Source organism: Entelurus aequoreus, linkage group LG12 (assembly GCF_033978785.1).
Source record: "Entelurus aequoreus isolate RoL-2023_Sb linkage group LG12, RoL_Eaeq_v1.1, whole genome shotgun sequence".
Classification (NCBI taxonomy): Eukaryota; Metazoa; Chordata; class Actinopteri; order Syngnathiformes; family Syngnathidae; genus Entelurus; species Entelurus aequoreus.
Genome location: NC_084742.1, coordinates 30,806,514 through 30,831,507, shown reverse-complemented (window position 1 = coordinate 30,831,507; position 24,994 = coordinate 30,806,514). Strand labels below are relative to the sequence as shown.

The window sequence follows — 24,994 nt, the reverse complement described above, 5'->3', positions numbered from 1 at the left end:
AAGGCACATAGAATAGACGCTACAGTAGAGGCTGGGGTTACGTTATGCATCCATTAGATGGAGCTGCGCTAAAGGGAATGTCAACAAAACAAATAGTGATTGTACTGACACTTCTACTTGCTGCTCTCTGTTCAACAACCCACTGTTCGAGTTTGTCCTCCAACTGTAGCCATCTCGCTTTGTTCCCTCGGAAACTCTGTTTAGTCTTCTTTACTTGGCGCAGGTCATCATGTTGCTTCCTCCACTTCCGCACCATTGATTCGTTAATGTTAAATTCTCTCGCTGCTGCTCTATTCCCGTGTTCTACTGCGTGACTGATCGCCTTGAGTTTAAACTCTGCGTCGTAAGCGTGTCTCTTAATAGGAGCCATTTTTGGGTCTTTACATAAAGTTTAGGTCTCGCAACTACAGTAAGCAGCCGCCGATTTCATTTTCCCCCGTAGAAGAAGAAGCGTGCTTCTTCTTCTACGGGGGAAAATGAAGTCGGCGGCTGCTTGCCGTAGTTGCGAGACCTGTTGTGGCTCAATATTGGTCCATATAGAAGGTGCACCGGATTTTAAGGCGCACTGTCATCTTTTGAGGAAATTGGAGGTTTTTAGGTGCGCCTTATAGTGCGGAAAATACGGTAATTAACATGAGTAACAGGTATGCTGTCAGGACAAGAAACACAAAGATAAAAAGTGCTAAAAAACAACAAAAAAACAGACGAAACAGGAAATAGTACCAAAACAAAATCACCAGGACAGGAAATAATACCAAACACAAGAAAAAAAAGAACAAACTCAAAACTGTCATGTGGGATCATGACATCAAGCCCATGATTAGTGTATGTAAACGTATGGCAAGAACTGTATATAATAGGACATAAAGTACTACACTGTCAAAGAGAGACTGCGTGTGTGTGTGTGTGTTACCTGTGTTTTACCGCCTGTGCTTTCCTGTATCAGGCTCCTTGACATGGAACAAGTGACCGTGAATGTTTGGAAGAAAGAGCTGATGAAGTTACATAGGCCAAGGGCAATCAGCTCCTAAAAGCAAAGCAAGGTTTAGTCCCAAAGAACCGTTGCATACAGTAATTGCCTATACATCACATCAACTTCATACAGGAATAAATAGCTTTAAACCAGTGTGTGTACATTGCTTTTGTGGTGGCATCCGATTTGACTTTCACGTCGACAAAGTTTTGGGAGGTTTAAAATATATTCTTCCTCCAACTACCACACTTCCTCCTGGAAGCACTTCAGGGTGGGTGCAGCAACTTGAGCAACAAGCTCAGAAACTTCAATCTATGGAGTGCTAAATCTTTGAGGACAAGCAGATGATATGTATGCACATAACAAAAGTGACATGGAAGTGCATCGCATGTTTACATTTGCACAATTCAACATGTCTGAAAATAAATAAAAGAAAGCAGAGTTTAGAGACAGTAAAATGTTTGATATTTTTCATTCCTGTTCTGAATAATTTATTATTGACTGAGAGTATGATATAAATTACCCTATAAATTTAGAATTTATTTACTCGTATATCAGTTTGATCTATTGTGTAGTCTGTATTTATTCATTCAATACACAATGTTTTCAGTTTTTACTTATGTATTCTTAATTCATTCCTGTTGCTAGTGTTACTTAAAAAATGTAATCCGGTACAATTACAAGTTTCCTGTTAAAAAGTAAGTATCGCAATATTGAAAAAATATCAGATTACTTCAATACAAAACATGCAAATATGTAATAATAATAATAACAATAAACAACAATCACTATTATTGCTAATGTAATTAATACTAATTGTATGTTTATTTATTCTTAATGTATTCCATATTGCCATGATTGCGAGGGTTAATTTAAAAATGTAATGCAGTACAATTACAAATAATCTGTTATGAAATGTAATCTGTAATTTATTTTTAGGTATCACTCCTGGATTATTTCAATACCAAACATGCAAATGTGTAATAATACTAACAATAATAATGATCATTATGGTTATTGTTATAGTTAATACTGGATGTAGAAAAGTTTCCACTTGAAAAAAGTGTGTTAGGTATTAACATGCTCCAGCGTCACCCACATACAATTCCCACGCTCTGGTGTTTGCAATGGTCGCGACATGAAATGCACATGTGCTGATTTGAATTACATGTTTGCCAAACATGATCATCTGCCAAAACTGATTTTATTTGCACAGAGAAACAGTTATCCTTAATTGCATTGTCACAAAAGCCTTATCTGGAAGAAATGTTGCTACTATCACAAAAAAAATGTGTTTCCCCTTTTAAACCGACCTCAGGAGGGCTTTTAAAGTGTTACAAGAGTTTGGATGGTTATCATTTACAGCACAGAGCAGATAAGATAATGCAGAGGATGAGCAAGAATTTAGCAAACATGTACGACAGGACATGACGCTGTGTTTATTGCACCATAGGACTGACCCGGGTACATTTTTCCGTTACAATGTTAGATGTATATAAACTGAAAGATAAAATTTTAGATTTTCACTTTAGACCCAACACAAATAAGCATCGGCACCTTCAGTCCCAAAATGTTTTCCAATAGTAGTGATACAATACAGGAAAGAATAGACTTTTATTCAACCCACAATGGGAAAATTAAGTGGTTGAAGTGCAGATTTTTACCTACAGTTGCAAAAGTAAAACGTAACCAAAAAAATAAAAATTAGTAATAAGTAATACATACTGCACTTTAACGATTGCACTGTGTATAATTAAAAAATAGAACAAAAACACTTTCATAAGACCTATACTTCACACCAAAAAAAAAAAGCAGCAATATTGACAGGGCAGCAAGTTAGCGTACTGGATTTCTGTGTATATTTAGCAAACGTAAGCAACAGGACTTTGTCATCACAATTACAATATGTTTACATACGGGCTCAAGGCTGCAAGGGTGGTCGTTTCACGTGTTGTATCATACAAGTGTCGCAATGTGTGTGTCTGCTGCATTGTTTGTTACTCATATGTCGTCCTGCCTTTTAAGATCTAATCTAGATGGTATCATAATCTTGTATCTATGTGTTTATATGTTTCTAACAACATGCAACCTTGACACAGATTCAAATTCTCGATCTCCTGATTGTGAAACCGACATGCTAACCACTAGGCCGCCGTACAGCACTACTTTATTTACATTTATTCTATTTCTATTTCTATTTCTTCGTGGCGAAGTTGGGAGAGTGGCCGTGCCAGAAATCTGAGGGTTACTGGTTCAATCCCCACCTTCTACCATCCTAGTCACGTCCGTTGTGTCCTTGAGCAAGACACTTCACCCTTGCTCCTGATGGGCCTGGTTAGCGCCGTGCATGGCAGCTCCCGCCGTTAGTGTGTGAATGTGTGTGTGTGAATGTGGAAATAGTGTCAAAGCGCTTTGAGTTCCTTAAAAAAGGTAGAAAAGCGCTATACAAGTACCACCCATTTACCATTTTACCATTTATTATTTTGCAGTACTGCCATACAGCATGACTGTGTTTTATGTATTACATTTCTATTTTTCCTTTCATTACACAATAAGGTGCCAACACACATTAACTCTTTCAAACCTTTCCTTTTTATCACGGTGGCGCATGTCGGCTGATGGCGTGACCCCAGAATGCAGAGACACAAGTCGGTGTGCAGGTCAAAAAATTGTAATTGTTTACTTAAAACAGCAAAAAAAACAACAGAAGTGCAAGGCACTTAGCGGCAGCAGAGTAACTCAAGCAAACTCAAACTAGAAAGTAAAAGCAGGCAATGACACAGAACACAAGAAAATCGTCCAAACTGTTATGTGGGATCTAGACACTTTTCTTTCATTATTAGAAAATAATATCATGGAAACACGTGAAGACAGAATGTGGACAATGAGTAATTCCTCAGATTTAGATAAGACATAGGTTTGAATGAGTTGGTGTTCTTTCTACCCTTTTCAGACATGTTGAATTGTCTAATTGCAAAAATGTGATTTACTTTATTACAAATATGTTACATATGTTCCAAGTAAGCTAAACCATTACACCAAATAGTTGACCATTGTCTAGCTCAGCGGTCCCCAAACTACGAATACGGCCCGCCAGCGTCCACAATCCAGCCCGCAGGAAGTCTCAAGTTTTTTTATTTTTATTTGTCCGACCGCTTCTATGTTAGCTACCTTTCTTTGTTTATAATGTTTATTTTCTCCTGGATCTACTCTGTATTTTATGCTGCCCTTTTTTTTTTTGCTGCAGCGGTTACATATACTGTGATACTGTACATCAGGGGTGTCCAACTCATTTTAGCTCAGGGGCCGCATGGAGGGAAATCTGAGCACACGCCGGCTGGACTATTAAAATCATGGCATTAAAACTAAAAAATAAAGACAACTTCAGATTGTTTTCTTTGTCTTACTTTGGCCAAAAATAAAACAAACATATTCTGAAAATATTACAATAAAAGTATAGAAAAAAATACACAACAGCGGTAAAGTTTAGATCAGCGGTCCCCAAACTACGGCCCGCGAACCGAATACAGCCCGACAGCGTCCAAAATCCGGCCCGCGGGAAGTATCAAGTTTTTATTTTTTTATTTGTGCTTTCTAATGTATTTTCTACCGCTTGTTACTCTCGGGGTCTCCTAGCCGCTCAGGCAAATCATATTGTCAAAAAATGCATTTTCCCATCAATAACTTTACATCATCACGCTTGCACCGCAGTTTGGGGACCCCTGGTCTAGCTAAAAGACAATCGGATGAAAATGTGTTTATTTTTTAAACTTGGACTTACCTGGTTACTGTCCACACTGTAGTTGTGCTTCAGGGCGAAGATTTTGGCCAGAGAGATTCCCATGGAATAGCCTACAATCGCAATAGCGAAGGAGTCAGTGACCAAATTAGGTAAGAGAGAGAACGCTGGAACAACAGGTAGGCGAAGCCTGAGAACACACAAGGGGACACTTGTAGTTTATTCGCACTGGTGTGATGACACATACTGTAATTCATATTTCATATCAAAAATCTACTCCACTGTGCGTTTTTATTTTTTACAAAAATGCCACCAGCCACACTATGAGTTGCCTAAACACATCCTGTTTGGAACACCCTGACTCTACATACTGAAAAAAATTCATCCAAAATGATCCTAAAACTATAAATGTACCCTTGGAGATGACTACAATGTATTACACCATTGTATGATCCAAATGTTAATTATATTTTTATCATTAAACAATCTGGTTCCAATGATCCAGAAAGGTCGGCATAAATACACTGGAAAACGTTTGAAGTCGACACCCGTAGGACTGCCACAAGTAGTTGTCGACATAACTGAGCCTAAAACTTTACAATGTTTGCACATTTCTTTCTGACTTTGGTGAGAAACACAATGAGTATAAGTGATAAAGAATTTTTGAATCTACTGATACTTTTTGACATTGTTTACCTTCAATTGTTTTCATATATGTTATACTTTTATCTATCAGCTGCAGCAGTTATTCTGTTACAAATCGTTATTCCAGTGGCTAACAATCTAAAATGAAAAATTAAATGGGAGTATTTTGTTAGTTGCTTTGGTATAGTGCAGGTTAACACTGTCTTGCTTTGATTTTGAAGCCTCTTTTGCACTGAACAGGAAGTCATTCTCTCCACGTTTTAATGCTGTGTAACATGACTTATGTTGAAGTTGTTTCACACTGCTTAACGATAATGATGACATTAACAGTACTATACCACACACTAAGCAAGTTTTAATAGGAATGACCACTTTGGATCTAAAATGTTTCGACAAAAGCGGTCGACCATGAATGTCGACATCAACTTGGGCGGAAACTTTTCAGGAAATAATAAGATGGTAGACTAGGACTTGAGGTGTTGGTCGGCAGAAAGGTTGTCGACTTAAACGAGCCCGACAAACTGGTTCTAGTATAACTGATAAAAGGGAAATGCACTTTTGTTGGAGTTTCGCCCATCATCCACAGTCTTTATGTTAGACAAAAACAAACGCATTTCTATTTGTAGTGCAATGTGAATGGTGAAAAAATTGTGTACGATGTGGCCAACAATAATAATAATAATATAATGGGATTAATCTATTATGCCTATAAAGCGCTCTAAAAGAAACATCCAAAAACGGCCAACCACACTCCATTCACATGCTGTGACCTGCGTAAAAACCAAGCCGCAGCGACAGCTAACAAAGAACTACTGCACTTTTCTAGCGTTGTAACACATTGCTCCTACGAGCACTAGCGAGTAGACAGTTACTAGCTAGTTTGAGCTACTAATAACGTTGCTTGGGACCCGCTATAAAATAAAGAATGCGCTTGAAATGCTTATGTTGTAATGTAATTGAGTTAGTAAAAGTTAATACTATATTATAGTTCATGTATTTCACCTGTATAGAAAGTTGTGCCACCAAGCCAAGAAGTTGGTCAACCTTGAAAATCCACACGCCATCAACTTGATACTATATGGCTCTGAACAAATGGAGTGCAGCGTAAGATCATCACAACAACATAAGGAACTATTTTTTATTGGAATGACGATTATTCTGAATTTACAAGAGTGCTGAAAGATGAAACCATCCCATCAGTCGTATTGTAAGACACTGGTCACTATTTTTTGTTCTTAATTAAAACGTATAGCAATAGCAGGGTTTCCCCTTAATATATCTGATCGTGGCGCGCCGCCACGGCTAAAATTAAACTGCCACACCTTAAAAATGTGTTGGCTTTTTTTTTTTTACGTCGAAACTAATGAAAGTAATATATTTTATGAATGTATGTATATATTTTTTTAATCTAAGCACGATTGACTCGTGAAGCGCAGAAAATGTGGCCACAGAAAAACTTTGATCAAACGTAAGCAAGACACACGCGAATGTCTGGAGGTGGTAAGACGAGGCGCCGCCCGCGCCTGCTTTGTCACACCATGGCTCTCCAGAGGCGGGAAGTGCACAGCCAATGCTCCAGCACTCCAGCCAGACCCATCCAGCCCTTAGAGCAGTGGTTCTTAACCTTGTTGGAGGTACCGAACCCCACCAGTTTCATATGCGCATTCACCGAACCCTTCTTTAGTGAAAAATAAAATGTTGGTTTTTTTCAAATTCAAGACAAAGTTATATGTTTTTGGTAACACTTTAGTATGGGGAACATATTCTAAGTAACAAAGACTTAATTTAGAGTTTTTTGGACACTAGGGGAACATATTCTAAGTAACAAAGACTTAATTTAGAGTTATTTGGTTAGGGTTAGGGCCAAGGTTAGAGGGTTAGGGTTATTATAAGGCCATACCGAATAAGGCATTAATAAGTACTTAATAATGACTAGTTAAGAGCCAATATGTTACGAATTTGCATGTTAATAAGCAACTAATTAATTGTGAATATGTTCCCCATACTTAAGTGTTGCCATGTTTTTTTACTGGTGCACAAAATGAACTGTGCATGAACATCACCTTGTTCAAACAACAAAACCAACACAGTGCATAAACTCACAACAAATTACACACCTGCAAATCAGTCTGACTTCTGCTGTTGCCTTATCCGTAATACGCCGACAGGGAGAAGTTTTTATTTACACGATGAGTTGGGTGTGTTTTGACCTCCGCCGAACCCCTGAGGCCGATAGGCGTTCGATCGAACCCAGGTTAAGAACCACTGCCATACAGCCAGTCCTTGTCCTGATGGATCTGACTTCTCTTAACCCTATTTATTTAACATGTGATGCCAGATATACAGCTGTGGTGAAAGGGAAGTTCAACTTCCCCTAAAATATAAAAAAAAAGTTGTCAAATATGTTCTTTTGGGTTTGCATTTCATTGACTAAATGTGTTAGGATGTGTTTAACATTTGTTTAGAATTTTTTCATTGATGTGGTAACAACTTTTTTCATTGATGTGGTAACGAGTTTTTTCATTGATGTGGTAGCGTCACAGTGCTGCAGCCAAAAGAGACAATCATTGGATAAATACTCAACTTTGTCCCGCCCATGGACAGTGAGCGAATGAATAAGAGTGACCGAAAGAGGGTCGCTGGGCTTCCGCATGATGATTGGATGACCTGTGTGGGCTGAATATTCAAAACACTGCCAAAGCATTTTTCAACTTTCATTCCATTGTTCCTGTTGATTTGGAAATATTTATAATTTTTTAAGTGAAGTTTTCTTTGTAAAATCTAGCATGTTTATATATTTTGTCTGTTATTGGAGACTGTACTCATGTTTAAAGAGTACCTATAAAATAGCTTCCCCTGCAGCTGACACCGGTATAAAGCCTATGTTACACTGTACAATAATAACAATTATAAAAATAGAGCATAACGATTAAATGTACGTACATTACTTTTAGCATAATATATATACACTACTGTTCAAAAGTTTGGGGTCACATTGAAATGTCCTTATTTTTTAAGGAAAAGCACTGTACTTTTCAATGAAGATAACTTTAAACTAGTCTTAACTTTAAAGAAATACACTCTATACATTGCTAATGTGGTAAATGACTATTCTAGCTGCAAATGTCTGGTTTTTGGTGCAATATCTACATAGGTGTATAAAGGCCCATTTCCAGCAACTATCACTCCAGTGTTCTAATGGTACAATGTGTTTGCTCATTGGCTCAGAAGGCTAATTGATGATTACAAAACCCTTGTGCAATCATGTTCATACATCTGAAAACAGTTTAGCTCGTTACAGAAGCCACAAAACTGACCTTCCTTTGAGCAGATTGAGTTTCTGGAGTATCACATTTGTAGGGTCAATTAAACGCTCAAAATGGCCAGAAAAAGAGAACTTTCATCTGAAACTCGACAGTCTATACTTGTTCTTAGAAATGAAGGTTATTCCACAAAATTGTTTGGGTGACCCCAAACTTTTGAACGGTAGTGTGTATATATATATATATATATATATATATATATATATATATATATATATATATATATATATATATATATATATATATATATATATATATATATATATATATATATATATTTACAGTATATACACATTTTATGACAACGTCACATTGACCACACACCTTGGCCACGCCCTCACCGCCACATGTAGATTTAAAACTGGGAGAAACCATGAATAGTGCTACATGATAACGTTCCAAGGCTCTCTCACTAAGTCTGCCATTAGTGCCCGCAAATACAAAAAGTGCTCCGTTTTTGTTGAGCACATACACATTACGAGGCACTCTGCGAAACCAATGCGCCTGGAAAAGAAGTTACAGTAATGCTTAAAATGACCAAAATACTGTAGTTATTATGAATGTGGCTGTTAATAGATTCCATACATACTTATAGTAATTGTATAAAACGGTGTTAAAAGCTTTTCGAGAACTTCATAAGCGAAATAGACCGTATCCTCATGACCTGCATTGTTGGCCGCTTCTTACTAACAGTTAACTACTTTGAATGCACAGAAAAGGGAAAGACTTGTGTTCTTGTCATACATAAAAAATGTACATGACTGGCAAAACTCCCAAAAAAAAGTGCAGTTCCCCTTCAACTAACCAAACAGACAGAAAGCTAAAGCTCTAATGTACCCACACCTGTCATTAACCCTCAAGAAACCCCAAACAACAACAAAAACAGATGTCTTACCCAGATGGTATCTCTCCAACAATGTCCACCTTATATTTATCTGCCAGTGACAGGCCATAAGATGCGCCGGTGGACACAATGACGACAATAAGCTCTCCAGGAATAGGAATGGGTAGTTTCTTCTTAAAGCGCTCGTTGAGCTGTTTAACCCCATACAAAAGCACTATACACACAAGGCCCAGGATGAGAGCGGCGACATTAGTGCTTGTGATGTCACCGAGGATTGCCTTGATACTCTGATGAGAGAGAGGATGACATGTTTAACAAAATATAATAAAATACATTTAGCAATTCTATTAAACTCACATAAACTGCAGAGAGAATCCCACTGAAACGCTTTGTCTTCACTCCAAATAGGTATTTAAACTGAGAAATCACTACGTGCATGGCGGCAGCTGTGGTGAAGCCGCGAACCAGAGGCTCTGTGAGGTAAATCGCTACAAAGCCAAATCTGAGAAGACCTAAAACCATCTGACGAGAAAAAAAGAGCAACCAGGTTATTTTATTTGTGAATAAATATGAATACACTTCGGTTTAATATTGTGTTGTTGAGCATGAGGGATCAGAACATGCTATCTAAACATGACTATGTTCAAAGCAAAGGCAGTAGACCCGTTTATGTCGACGTTCCTCGGACTAGCGGCCCAGGGGCCAAATTTGGCTAGGAAATTACACCAGAGTTCAATTAAAAACTTGGGGGACAAACATTTTTTCAGTACATTCCCAAAACCACCAAAGTGATCCTTGCATTGACATTTTAACCTTGCAAGCAAACAGAACACTGGAGTCCATACTTGTGATTTACATAACTGAGGTGTTCCTCAAGGCACCCCTTAAGTCTTCTTTTTTATGGCAGTTATTTAACATAAAGTGATTTATGTAACAATGGAGTTGCTGTAGCCTTCTTACGTCAGATGCGGTCAGTAGTCATTTGTTCAACTTCTTTGTTATACAAGTACCGGTAGTATTCCTCAAAGTTCCATTTTAGGTCCGCTCATTTTCTTCATTTGGGCTATTCAACTGGTCGCCCATGAGTTCAGTTTAAAAAAATGGTGAGAGACTTACATTTTTGCAGCTGATTTAAAAATTGTGACGTAAGGCTGGCCAGTGACATAAGGAGAAGATGAAAAATAAACCATTTCGACATGATTTTCCTCCAATTGTGCATTTGATATGTCACAGCTGCTTCGCCAATTTATTTTGTATGTCTCGACTTCAATAATTCGTCTTTAGTATTTACACAAACCTTTCTCCGAGTGGCTAATATTCTAAGAAAATTAAATGCATTCATTTTGTTGTTTGCTCTGGTAGAATCCAGGTTAATACAGCCAAGCTTACTTTGCACTTAACAGGACATTTTATTACTGTATATAACTAGACAGTAGTTATGTTGCTGTTTTGCGCTGATAACAAGGTTAACAATACTACAACACATGTCGACATAAACGGACACCTTTGGATGTACAAAAGTGGGTGACCATGTACGTCGGCTTAAGCGTGTACTCTTATAAAAACATATTTTTCAAAAGAATACAGTGGACTGGACGAGTTGTCCATTGTAAAGCTATATTTAAAAATGTCTGTTTTCTTATTTTAAGAAAACTTTGTCATGTCATGTAATTATTAAAAAATACATCTTAAACTCTGGTATGGTATTAACTTTCTATTTTAAATGACAGGAAAAATACTATATTTTTGACTCTTTTCTCTGCCTTCTTCTCGGGAAAAAGCCGTAGAGGGAGAACTTCATTGTAGTTTATGTATCTGAGCATGGCGCTGTCAACATAAAGTTAAAGTTAAAGTTAAAGTACCAATGATTGTCACACACACACTAGGTGTGGTGAAATTTGTCCTCTGCATTTGACCCATCCCCTTGATCACCCCCTGGGAGGTGAGGGGAGCAGTGGGCAGCAGCGTAGCCGCGCCCGGGAATAATTTTTGGTGATTTAACCCCCAATTCCAACCCTTGATGCTGAGTGCCAAGCAGGGAGGTAATGGGTCCCATTTTTATAGTCTTTGGTATGACCCGGCCGGGGTTTGGACTCACAACCTACCGATCTCAGGGCGGACACTCTAACCACCAGGCCACTGAGTAGCGTGGTTGTCGACATAAAAGAGACCGGCTTAAACGGGTTCCACAGTTCACTGTTGCTGCTCCCTAATGGACACTTACCTGGATGAGTCCCACAAGGGTTGTGAGCACAACAGCCACTTGGAGCCTCCTGGCATCACGAGCCATGACATCCAAAATGACGGTCTCGTTAGAGCCATTGGTAGACATTGTAAGAAACATTGAGTCTGGAGCCTCTCTTACTGCAACACTGCCAATCATCAGACTTATTACCGCAAAGGTGCCTGCAGATTACACACAGAACAGACTGGTGGGGGAGCAGACCCCTACACAATAGTCCTAATGCGACATACTTGCTTAGCACACATGCACGCGTAGCCAACTAATGAGATTGTTTCAGTTATTATACATGTGAGACACACACTTGCATATTTACATGTGCATCGCAATCGTTCCTCCAGTTACATTTTACAAACTTTCATTATTAGAAAGCAATAGAAGATAATGACATTTAAAATGCAATCGCTCCAAGATATCCTTAGGGGTTACTTTTGCTGTGATCTGGCACTATAGAACATTTAAAAAAATGTTTTTATTAAATTCACCAGAAATCTATTCTGTGTGTATGCCTTTAAAGTTAAAAGGCTGGCTTACCCTCCAATTCAAAAACATCCCATATATTCCCCCCTGCTATGCCCTGCACCACCCATGTTATTGTCAGACTATATTGTAGGCAGCAATGTTATCAGGTCATGTTACTTTTAAAGTTTAGTATTACTATTTGTTGAAAGCAGGTCTGCACGATTTTGGACAAAAAAATATATGATTATTTTTTTCTGATAATTTGATTTGAGACTACAATTTAGATATTTTTGGTAAAGACAAAGGGCAAAGGGTTGCTGACGTCCTTGTGTTAATTGTAATGAAAAAGGCTCATAAAAAGCTAAAGAAATGTTAAACATATACATAATTTGTAGCAACATTGAATCTTTTTCTCATTACATTATCCCTTTTTGCTCTATTTTTCCATTTTTTATTAATATTTTGATTATGTAATACAGGTCCATAGAAAAGCTGTGTTCCCCAAATAGCCCCTGGGCCACATTTTAAACAGTGGTATACATATTTTACTAAGAGGGCAGTGTCACCAAACGATGGACGAGCATCGCTGGTACTTGTGTAGTATAACAACATTACTCAGAGATGGTACCGGTAGCAAGAAACTGGAAACTGGGAGTATAGTCATTAGTCAAAGTGGCGTTGAGCGAGTACGAGTATCCTGCATGAAGATACGATCAGCGAGTACGAGTATCCTACAGAGTTGTAAATAAAAACTTTCTGTGTTGCTGAAAGCTGCTGTTCTTGCGTTATTAGAACAAGCAACAAACAAAATATTCTACACACTATGCACGCGCTTGTATGCAAGCTCTCTGGGCTTGTGGAGGATCTTTGCTGACGCAACAAATAATTCACATTTTGTGACCGCTTGTATTTGATTATCAAATAAATGCACGACGCAAAGACACAATCCTCTCAATTTTATTGCAGACCTCACTAAATATAGCAACAGAGTTGCAAAATTGGAAACATAGAACCCTTCTGCTGCATCTCATTCTGTGGTAAAGCAGGTGTTTATGAATTGTGTTGTGAGTGGAGATATAAATGATAATAAATGATAAATGGGTTATACTTGTATAGCGCTTTTCTACCTTCAAGGTACTCAAAGCGCTTTGACAGTATTTCCACATTCACCCATTCACACACACATTCACACACTGATGGCGGGAGCAGCCATGCAAGGCGCTAACCAGCAGCCATCAGGAGCAAGGGTGAAGTGTCTTGCCCAAGGACACAACGGACGTGACTAGGATGGTAGGAGGTGGGGATTGAACCCCAGTAACCAGCAACCCTCCGATTGCTGGCACAGCCACTCTACCAACTTCGCCACGCGGCCCCTATATGACACACACTGCCACACTTCCACTATAATTTGTTTATGAGCAAGGGCAAAGTGCCAAATCTGCATTTGTGACAGGGCAAATTTTATTTGTGGCTACAAATAAATGAATAAATGGGAATCACTGATGTGTTCATGCAGACTGGAAAATAAGCCTTTGTTAGCTTGAAAGCGCAAAACATAATAGAAAAAAAATTATTTTAAATGTTTTTTTAACATCATAATTAAATCAGATTGTGATTTAAAATCGATTAGGTTGAAAGTTACTGAGATCTTGGAGCTGGCCTTTTTAATTGACACTCTTCTAAAGATGGGTGTTTGGCGGGGTGCCTGACATTTATCTACTTCCAAGTACCAAGCGGTTACACAATCTCAGCATTTAAGACATGTGCAGAGCAAGAACATTTACATTTATCGGTGTGATGTCACAACAGACTCAAGAGATATATGCCTTGTTATTGTCAGACAGCACACTGCCGATTGCAGAAACTGCTGCACAAAGTAGTTAGTCAACTGCTATAAAATGTATTTGCAAAGAAAAAGTACATTTATGATTATAATAAATCTATAAATGAAAATAAATGGATTCCTCACCAACGGATACGTGTCTGGATGTGCCAAAGAAGGTGTACAGCAGGACTGGGTAGAATGAGGAGTAAAGACCATAAACTGGAGACACAGAAGCCAGCATAGCATAGGCAAGACCTGTGGTCCGAAAGAGAGACAGTGGGGGTCATTAAACTGTCAAGTTCTATGAGAAAAAAATGGTCTTACAACATCTGAGTAGAAGATATCAAAACAAAAAAACAGCAAGGCGCAACAAGCAGCACCTCAGGAGTTGGCAACAGGCCCCAAAACAATAGTCATTGCTGCTACAAATTATTCCAAGCTTAGCTCAGCACAGACTGAAGGACACTGACCTTGAGGTAGCTGCACAACTCCTGTGCTAAGGCCCGAGACCACATCATGGAACAGGTATTCCTTCACAGGGTAGTTTGGCAGCCATGTGAGAATAGGCAGGAAGCTTAGAACTGCGGCTTTTGCCCGCTGAGACGAACACCTGGCACAAAAAAAATATACATTTTTCATTGATCGGTCACAATAAAATAACAATACACTCACCACATACTATAGCAGTAGGGGAAAGACTGGTCTGGTAATGGACTGAAGTGTCGGTTGTAGGGGTTAAGTTTACATTTGTTTAGAGTTTACATTTGCTCTTTTGGCACAGGAACCAACTTGGGAAATTATCTTTGATAAGCAATATAATAATAGGGGCTATTAAATTATTAAAGTTGTTCAACAGATTACTCACACTTTTACAAATAATGAATCATGATTAATCACTATTTGCAACTATGTCTGAAATATGCCCTTGTCTACACATACCGGTATATATCTAAGTGTGCAATGCTTCCTGTTAACTTCCTTGCAAAAAGTTATTTTTATTTTTTTATAGACCTAATTAAAACCAATAATTTATTGACTTACTGGAACCATAGTGCCAGCTTCTGTCGGATGGTAGAGGTCCTCTCTTTGCGGTGGAGAAGCTGTGACCGCAGGTGGGCCTCATTGTAGACTGGGCGCTCAATGGTGTACATCTGCAACGCTTCCGCATGTTCCTGCTCGCCCGACAATTCTTCTCGCTCCATTCCATTTATTGGCTGCCCGTTTGAATTCCTTTCTCATATTTACAAAAACAAAACTTCTTTCATTTTTGTTTAAAAAAGATAAACAAAATTAGTTTTGCGTTTTTGGTCTAGTAGTTATACATGTAATTGATAACCACCCAAGTACATTTTACAAGATGCACAAAGGATAAAATCAACATGTAACAAACAAAGGACATGATGAGTAAGCAATTTGAAGGTGTGAAAGTGTTGATTTCATTGACAAATACTTTCCGTCTTATTTATCAGCAACAACCTATTTTCCCCTGACGAAAATAAGAGGATAACGAATCAATAACAAACGCACGTGGACTCAGAAGCTAACAAAATTAACTGAGATTTTGTAGACTAAAAAAAAATGAGACAAAAATGTTGACAGAAACAAAATTCTAATATTTAATTTAGTCTTGTAGACAGAAGAGACAAGTTCGGAATACAACCAATCACAGCTCTTTAACAGTGAAACATGTGAAAGAGGAGCCAGTAGTTAGTTACGAAAGAGAACCAATCAGATGCTTTTCCTTGTGAATTTTTAACCGTGAAAACAATGCATAGATTTAACATGTTCCACATCTTAATATGTGTACACCTGGGAGAAAGGGAAATATATGGATTTAACATGTTCCATATCATAATATGTGTACACCTGGGAGAAAGTGAAATAGACACATTCCACATCACAATATGTGTACACCTGGGAGAAAGTGAAATCATACTTTCCAACCCTCCCGTTTTTAGCGTGAGAATCCCGGTATTCAGCGCCTCTCCCGACAACCTCCCGGCAGAGATGTTCTCCCGACAAAATCCCGGTATTCAGCCGGAGCTGGAGGCCACGCTCCCCCTCCAGCTCAATGCGGACCTGAGACTGAGTGGGGACAGCCTATTCTCACGTCCGCTTTCCCACAATATAAATACGCTTGCAAGTTCCAAAAAGAATGGAAACAAGAATTTCAGTTCATCCAGGACAGTTCAAAGGGGAAGGTGTATGTTGCCTGTAAATATGTAGAACAGACTTCTCCATTGAACACGGTGGCCGAAATGATTTCTCAGTCATGAACAGAGAAGTTAAACAGGACAATACTGCCATCTAATGGATAGATAATTCAAGTATTTCTATTATGTAAATAAAATAAATATATATATATATAGCAAGAATTCACTGAAAGTCAAGTATTTCATACACATATATATATATATATATATATATATATATATATATATATATATATATATATATATATATATATATATATATATATATATATATATATGAAATACTTGAGTTGGTGAATTCTAGCGGTAAATAACCACGCCCCCAACCACGCCCCCAGCCCCCAAACCCCCCCCCCACCTCCCGATATTGGAGGTCTCAAGGTTGGCAAGTATGACTTGAAGGCCTACTGAAACCCACTACTACCGACCACGCAGTCTGATAGTTTATATATCAATGATGAAATCTTAACATTGCAACACATGCCAACATGGCCTGGTTAACTTATAAAGTGCAATTTTAAATTTCCCGGGAAACTTCCGGTTGAAAACGTCTATGTATGATGACGTTTGCTCGTGACGTCAATGGTTGAAGCGGAAGTATTGGGACACATTGTATCCCAACACAAACGCTCTGTTTTCATCGCAAAATTCCACAGTATTCTGGACATCTGTGTTGGTGAATCTTTTGCAATTTGTTTAATGAACAATGGAGACTGCAAAAAAGAAAGCTGTAGGTGGGATCGGTGTATTAGCGGCTGGCTGCAGCAACACAACCAGGAGGACTTCGAGTTGGATAGCAGACGCGCTATCCGACGCTAGCCGCCGACCGCATCGATGATCGGGTGAAGTCCTTCGTCTAGCCGTCGATCGCTGGAACGCAGGTGAGCACAGGTGTTGATGAGCAGATGAGGGCTGGCGTAGGTGGATAGCTAATGTTTTTAGCATAGCTCTGTCGAGGTCCCGTAGCTAAGTTAGCTTCAATGGCGTCGTTAGCAACAGCATTGCTAGGCTTCGTCTGGCGATACAGCATTAACCGTGTAGTTACAGGTCCAGAGTTTGGTAGTCATACTTGCCAACCCTCCCGTTTTTAGCGGGAGAATCCCGATATTCAGCGCCTCTCCCGACAACCTCCCGACAGAGATTTTCTCCCGACAAACTCCCGGTATTCAGCCGGAGCTGGAGGCCACGCCCCAAAAAAAAAAAGTCTGCCGCAGCTGCGATTGGACCTGACCAGCCTCCGGGTACAAGTACTGGAGTACCAATTGCTAGCCAGGGAAGATCTTCCCCAGGAAGCAAGGATTGACCGGTTTTGGGCCATGCTAGGGAGAGATGGAAGATTCCACACTCTCGTGCATTTGATGAAAGCACTTTTGTGCGTGCCACACAGCAATGCATCATCAGAGAGGGTGTTCAGCATGGTTAGAAAAATAGTGACAGAGAATAGAAAGAGGATGGACAATTCAACCCTTAACAAAGCATTGTACTTTCAAGTACAACAATGAGTAGATGAGTGTTGTGTGTGTGTGTGTATATGTGTAAATAAATGAACACTAAAATTCAAGTATTTCTTTTATTTATATAATAAAATCAATATATATATATATATATATATATATATATATATATATATATATATATATATATATATATATATATATATATATATATATATATATATACATATATATATATATATGTATATATATATATATATATATATGTAACGGTGTAGAAACAAACGTTCATTATGCTTGATTAAATTATGAATGATGTGTTGCAACAGCGCCTGTTGCTGGCGAGAAGTGGTATGTACTTTACCTGCGGTAAGTGCTCAGAACTGTGACGCCTTCCAATTGATAATCCCGTGACCCAAGTGGACTCACAGTCTCACAATTTGCACTGTTTTGCAGGACACTGTAATAAAAGAAATTCATAATCCACCTGGTGCCAGTTATATATATATATATATATATATATATATATATATATATATATATATATATATATATATATATATATATATATATGTGAAATACTTGAGTTGGTGAATTCTAGCTGTAAATATACTCTCCTCTTAACCCCCCCCCCCCCCCCACCCCCCACCTCCCGATATTGGAGGTCTCAAGGTTGGCAAGTATGAGTGAAATAGACACATTTTATATGATGCCATCAGCAGGCATCGTGGAATCTACACACCTGTAAGCTAAAGCAATGTATATTTGCTACTTACGGTTCTCCTGCGTTCATAAATAAATTATAATGAAGGCATACATTGTAACTCCGTTTCACAATCACAACACACATACATACATACTTGGCAAAATACGTAGCATGAAAAATAGAAAAAGTGTCTGAAAGATATGTATTGGCATTGACCATGGTATGCATCATACATCATTCCTGACCATAAGACCATGCCACTTTTTGTGTTAAAATGTTTTGTAGGTAGTCTAAATAAAGGTGCTTTCAAGTCAACTTTAAAGAGGCCTTATCTTTAATACTTTATATTTTAGTCGACTAAATATTCTGTAATATTAGCTGACTAAAATGTGTAATTTAGTTGATTAAAAGTGTACTAAAACTAAATCAACTTAGATGACTAAAACTAGACTGAAACTAAATCAATTTAGATGACTAAAGCTACAATACACGTTCATCACAAGACTATGACTAAAAGTACATTTAAAAACTGCTGTCAAAATTAACACTGGTGTGAGAGGATAGTTGCATTAGGCTATAAGAAGACATGGCATTCATCTTGCTAATATCAGTGGACCTAATTATGTTTCATGTGGGACACCCTATTCAAACTAGATATATAAGATACTTTGGTAATCGAATGAATGGTTTAAACCAATTACAATATAACTTAAAACGGACGTGTAAAGGATACTGAAGTACAGTTGACAACTACTAGTTTGTATTTCCCTTACGATGGGGCATATTAAAGTTACACAACCCGGTCTCCTTTGTATCACGCTCACATTTTTGTTTTGTTTTTGGGTCTTTTGGCACTTAATGATACACACGTGGTGGTAGAAAAGAAATGGGTCTTACCTCCTCCTCGGCGCTTGTGAGGATGCTGCAGGCGAAACGTGAACTTAATAGTGTGACCTTTTGGGTAAATGTTTGACTAAAGCTGGTCAGATAACAATAAATATGCACGACGCCATTTTGCGAAAGCTCATAGATCACGTATTGAAATGATGTATTACTCGACTCCCTGGTGCTTTACACACAGGGGTCGTTCTTGTGTATGAAAAGCTAATTGTTTTTCACTTGGCTGTGGTGAATACATTAATCATTCGCCAACTACAAAATACGTCTAGAAGCGGCAGGGGGGAAAATGTGTTACGTTTTTTGTGATCAGAAATTTAAGTGGAGTAAGAGGTCTTCACTTTGAAGTCATTTGTTGCAGCTACGCGGCAGGAAGCTGGATGACGACATTGACATAAAAATTAGCGTTTGATACTTTATATTTTCTACAAAACATGACAAATTTGTGCTTTGTTTTAAAGATGTGCTATTTGGTATTACACTGTCTGAAAAAAAAATTGAAAAGCAATTTTACCTCATTATACTATTGGCTAAGTTTTATATTCATAAATGTAAGTTTCTCAATACCCGACCTGTTTTTTGTGCCTTTAAAAACAATTAGAACTCTACTTTAAAACACTCTTTACCTCTAACAACCAAAAAGCTTTGAAAACGATGATGCAGCATTATTGATGCTGTGTTCCAAATATAAATTATTTACGGAACTTGTGTGAGCCTATGGCTTTACATTTTGTTACATATATATATTTTGCATTCTATTTTAGTTACTTTATTGAGTTTACAACCCCCTGGCGCTGTTTTGTATTGTTTTTGTACTGTTTTTGTATTTGTTTAGATCATTGGCGTTGTTAGGCCTATTTTACGGCTCAAGCCCCCCTAAAATATTCTTAAGCCCCCCTAAATAATTTGATGTTTAAAAAAAAAAAACTTTTTTTTTTTTAACAAATACTTGCCGACATATTCATTATAAAGTGGACCGAATATGACTTTAAATAAATAATCATATAAACTGTCATTATTCACTCAAGTTTCCCCTCACTTCATAGGGTAAGGTGGTAGAGAGCCCCTTTAGTGCGTCGGTATCCAATCCATTCCACTTGTTCATATAGAAAATGCCCACATCCCTCAAAATCCAGTCCGCATTTTCTCAGCTTGTGGAGTTGCGGTCCTGCAGGTGTACGAAGCACATTAGCACACAGCACTGCAGAAGAAGAACGTGAACGGATGCAAAATGGACATAAGAAACTTTTTCAAGAAAGTAAGTATTCATCACTGCGTGTAGTAAAATGTATTAGCTCCACTTTACACCAGGTCTGTGTTTGACAAAAAGTTAAATTCTCGCTCTAAAACATACTTGCCAACCTTGAGACCTCCAATATCGGGAGGTGGGGGGGGCGTGGTTGTGCGGGGGACGTGGTTAGGGGCGTGGTTAAGAGGAGAGTATATTTACAGCTAGAATTCACCAACTCAAGCATTTCATATATATATATATATATATATATATTTATTTTTATTTTTATTTTTTTTATATATATATATATATATTTTTTTTTTTTTTTTTTTTTTTGACGGTCCACAACTGTATGTGGCAAAATGCAGCTCCACACTGCTGTCGCTTCAACATATCACTGGCACCAGGTGGATTATGAATTTCTTTTATTACAGTGTCCTGCAAAACAGTGCAAATTGTGAGACTGTGAGTCCACTTGGTATATATATATATATATATATATATATATATATATATATATATATATATATATATATATATATATATATATATATATATATATATATATATATATATATATATATATTTATTTTATTTTATTATATATATATAAGAAATACTTGAATTTTAGTGTTCATTTATTTACACATATATACACACACACACAACACTCATCTACTCATTGTTGTACTTGATAGTACAATGCTTTGTTAAGGGTTGAATTGTCCATCCTCTTTCTATTCTCTGTCACTATTTTTCTAACCATGCTGAACACCCTCTCTGATGATGCATTGCTGTGTGGCACGCACAAAAGTGCTTTCATCAAATACACGAGAGTGTGGAATCTTTATCTCTCCCTAGCATGGCCCAAAACCGGTCAATCCTTGCTTCCTGGGGAAGATCTTCCCTGGCTAGCAATTGGTACTCCAGTACTTGTACCCGGAGGCTGGTCAGGTCCAATCGCAGCTGCGGCAGACTTTTTTGGGGGGGTGGGGGGTGGGGGTGGGGGTGGGGGGGCGTGGCCTCCAGCTCCGGCTGAATACCAGGAGTTTGTCGGGAGGAAATCTCTGTCGGGAGGTTGTCGGGAGAGGCGCTGAATATCGGGATTCTCCCGCTAAAAACGGGAGGGTTGGCAAGTATGCTCTAAAACAATGCTGCTACTTAGTTAGCTAGTTAGCCTGAAATGCATCATAAAGGTCCTGGTTATTTATAAAGTTAAATGTGCAGTCTTTTTTACCATTTGCTATCTTTGGGGTTACTTCCTTCTGCAGCATCAGTTGTGTTTCTCACTTTACACATGGAGGAGAACAGGAGCTGAGCTCATTCACGTATGACTATCAGTGTTGGGACTAACGCGTTACTTTGTAACGTGTTAGTTTCGGCGGTAACTAGTAATCTAACGCGTTATTTTTTATATTCAGTAACTCAGTTACAGTTACTGCATGATGCGTTACTGCGTTATTTTTTATGTAGTATCGGCTAGAAACAGAAGATCTGAGTGTGTTTTATTGCAGCGCTGCGGTGGAAAAGAAAAGGCGTGCTTTCTGTGGGCGGGGGCGAGGGGGGACTCCCATACCGTAGTTGAGGGGCGCAGGGGAGACGTATATGTACTTCGGGGCTAACAACCTTACCTTTACCCGGCAGTGGGTCTTTACAGCTGAGGGTGAATGACGAGGCCGGCGGTTTGTTGCAACTTTGTGACTTTATTGGACGCAGCCATCCACCAAGCTAGAGCACCTGCACGCACTCACTGTCGCCGCTCCCTCACTTCTCTCGCCCACTCACTCACTGACGTCATTCACCTCACACGCTGTCATATCTTTAAGGGCCACACACACATACGCTACTCTCATAACAACTATCAAGACATCATGGCGAAGCCAGAAGTAGAGTTTTTTAACATGGCGACATTCTCAATACTTTTCTTTTGTCGAGCACAAAGAAAATAACATTTTAGTTAAATGTAAGTTGTGTCTTGGATCAAAGATCCTATCTACTTAAAGTTAAAGTTAAAGTGCCATTATGTTGCAGCTATTTAAAATAGTTTTGTCAATTTGTTCTGGCCTGAAATAAATTGGCCCTTTGAAACATATCTTTGTCTTTGTGTGTTGTATGTAGACCACATTGCTTAGCAGAGTTCAGTGATGCAAATGCATGTCAAGTTGATCAACAGATTGTATTATTCTCCAGTGCAATAACAGTACTGAAATCCAGGCTAAAAGGGCATTAATGGGAGCTTTAAAAAAAGGGGGGGAAAAAGAAGTAACTAAATAGTTACTTTTCACAGTAACGCATTACTTTTTGGTGTAAGTAACTGAGTTACTTTTGAAATCAAGTAACTAGTAACTGTAACTAGTTACTGGTTTTCAGTAACTAACCCAACACTGATGACTATCATCAGTAGATAATAGTAATAATCACTCCACAACCCCCATTGACCTGTAGGAGTCAGGGCAGAGGAGCACAGAAAGTGAGACGAGAGAGGCATCTACTGGAAAGGTGAGTGGGAGAATAATGATACATATAAATAAATATTAAAACCATTTTTTTTTTAAATGGCTTATCGATAAGCCATTTGTTTGATTTATTTCTGGGTGGATCATGTTGACTATTGGTCCTCCTAATTGTCAATCATTCTGGTGATGTTACGTAAGGACATACATATATATATATATATATGTATATATATATATATATATATATATATATATATATATATATATATATATATATATATATATATATATATATATATATATATATATATATATATATATATATATATATATATATATATATATATACCAGTGGCGTGCAGTCACTAGAGGCAGGGGAGGCACGGCCTCACCTGCCATCATGGAAAGAAAAAAAAAAGTAAAAAGAAAAAAAAATAGAATTAAATTGCTATATGTATCCAGTGATTATGCTAAAGTTATGTTCCATTTAACTTCACCAGTTTTAGATTATTTTAATTTTTATTTTCACATTTGCCGTTCAAATACTGAGAAGAGACGGTGCGGTGATCAGCAGCCAGTTGAGGCACGTCACTGCGTTGTGCCTCAACATGGATTGTGCGCAATGACTCGGCTAACTGCTGGCCTGCTGTGCAGTGAGACCGTATTGCTATATGAATTATATTATACATTTCCATAGTTTAGTTAGCTGAGGTATATAATGTACAGTGTATTTTGTCAACAACTGTATGTGTGTAACGTATTTCTTGTGCTGAGCGATCATAATACTGCTGCGAAGACGCACTGTGAGAGGCTCGTCTCATAACCCCGCCTCCTGGTGCCAAGCACCTCCGCCGCAGAATGCACCACCCGACGGGAGCGCCACACCAACCAAAGCCCACACCCAAACCCTCCACGTGCAAGACCGAATCCACCCAAAAAAAGTCACTTAACAAGAAGCCAAAAAGTGCAAAAACAACAATGCTCGCGAGTCGCGCTGGAGGAGCCGCGAACGACCGCAGGGACACAACATTAGGTACACCTGCAGACTGCAGCACGGATTTCATATTTCATTCATTCACAACTCTTCCAACACGAACACCACTGTTCCCGCACTTATAAGTAAAGGTAAGACCATAATAACGTTTTTTTAATTAAATGTGCTTTTTTGTGTGCTACAGTTTGTAAGTGTAAAGTTAAAGTTAGGTTAAAGTACCAATGATTGTCACCAACACACTAGGTGTGGTGAAATGTGTCCTCTGCATTTGACCCATCCCCTTGTTCACCCCCTGGGAGGTGAGGGGAGCAGTGGGGAGCAGTGGGCAGCAGCGGCGCCGTGCCTGGGAATAATTTTTGGTGATTTAACCCCCAATTACAACCCTTGATGCTGAGTGCCAAGCAGGGAAGAATGCTGGTATGAGCTTTTAAACATAACCCGTTAACTGCTGCCAATCAAATGGTATACTCTTTAGGGTTCATAAGTTTGTAAATCTGACTGTGATGAAGTCAGTGCCTCACCTGACATAAACCTCACCAGACACCACTGATATATACAGTAGATATATGGATGGATGGATATATATATATATATATATATATATATATATATATATATATATATATATATATATATATATATATATATATATATATATATATATATATATATATATATATATATATATATATATATATATATATATATATATATATATACAGTGTTGGGTTAGTTACTGAAAACCAGTAATGAGTTATAGTTACTAGTTACTTCATTTCAAAAGTAACTCAGTTACTAACTCAGTTACTTACACCAAAAAGTAATGCGTTACTTTGAAAAGTAACTATTTAGTTACTTCTTTTTGTCTTTTCTTTTTTAAAAGCTCCCATTAATGCCCTTTAGCCTTAATTTCAGTACTGTTATTGCACTGGAGAATAATACAATGTGTTGATCAACTTGACATGCATTTGCATCACTGAACTCTGCTAA

The 24,994-nt window shown here is 38.1% G+C and overlaps 1 protein-coding gene across 4 annotated transcripts in view; it reads right to left on the bottom strand.

Annotated features, from left to right (window-relative positions):
- The window catches only part of slc26a5 (solute carrier family 26 member 5), a 35,694-nt gene extending 16,104 nt beyond the window's left edge, over window positions 1-19,590 (bottom strand). Inside the window, exons 1-10 of one of the 4 annotated variants that reach the window (XM_062065649.1) lie at window positions 19,324-19,590; window positions 18,085-18,180; window positions 15,095-15,287; window positions 14,524-14,663; window positions 14,198-14,308; window positions 11,749-11,930; window positions 9,882-10,046; window positions 9,576-9,811; window positions 4,755-4,902; window positions 914-1,027 (exon numbers count right to left, since the gene is read on the bottom strand). In XM_062065649.1, the coding sequence (XP_061921633.1) occupies window positions 914-1,027; window positions 4,755-4,902; window positions 9,576-9,811; window positions 9,882-10,046; window positions 11,749-11,930; window positions 14,198-14,308; window positions 14,524-14,663; window positions 15,095-15,255 (1,257 nt within the window). In that variant the 5' untranslated portion in view covers window positions 15,256-15,287; window positions 18,085-18,180; window positions 19,324-19,590. The remainder of the gene's footprint in view (window positions 1-913; window positions 1,028-4,754; window positions 4,903-9,575; window positions 9,812-9,881; window positions 10,047-11,748; window positions 11,931-14,197; window positions 14,309-14,523; window positions 14,664-15,094; window positions 15,288-18,084; window positions 18,181-19,323) is intronic. The other 3 variants (XM_062065648.1, XM_062065650.1, XM_062065651.1) reach the window with 3 other exon arrangements.
- Between the last annotated feature and the right edge of the window lie 5,404 nt (window positions 19,591-24,994).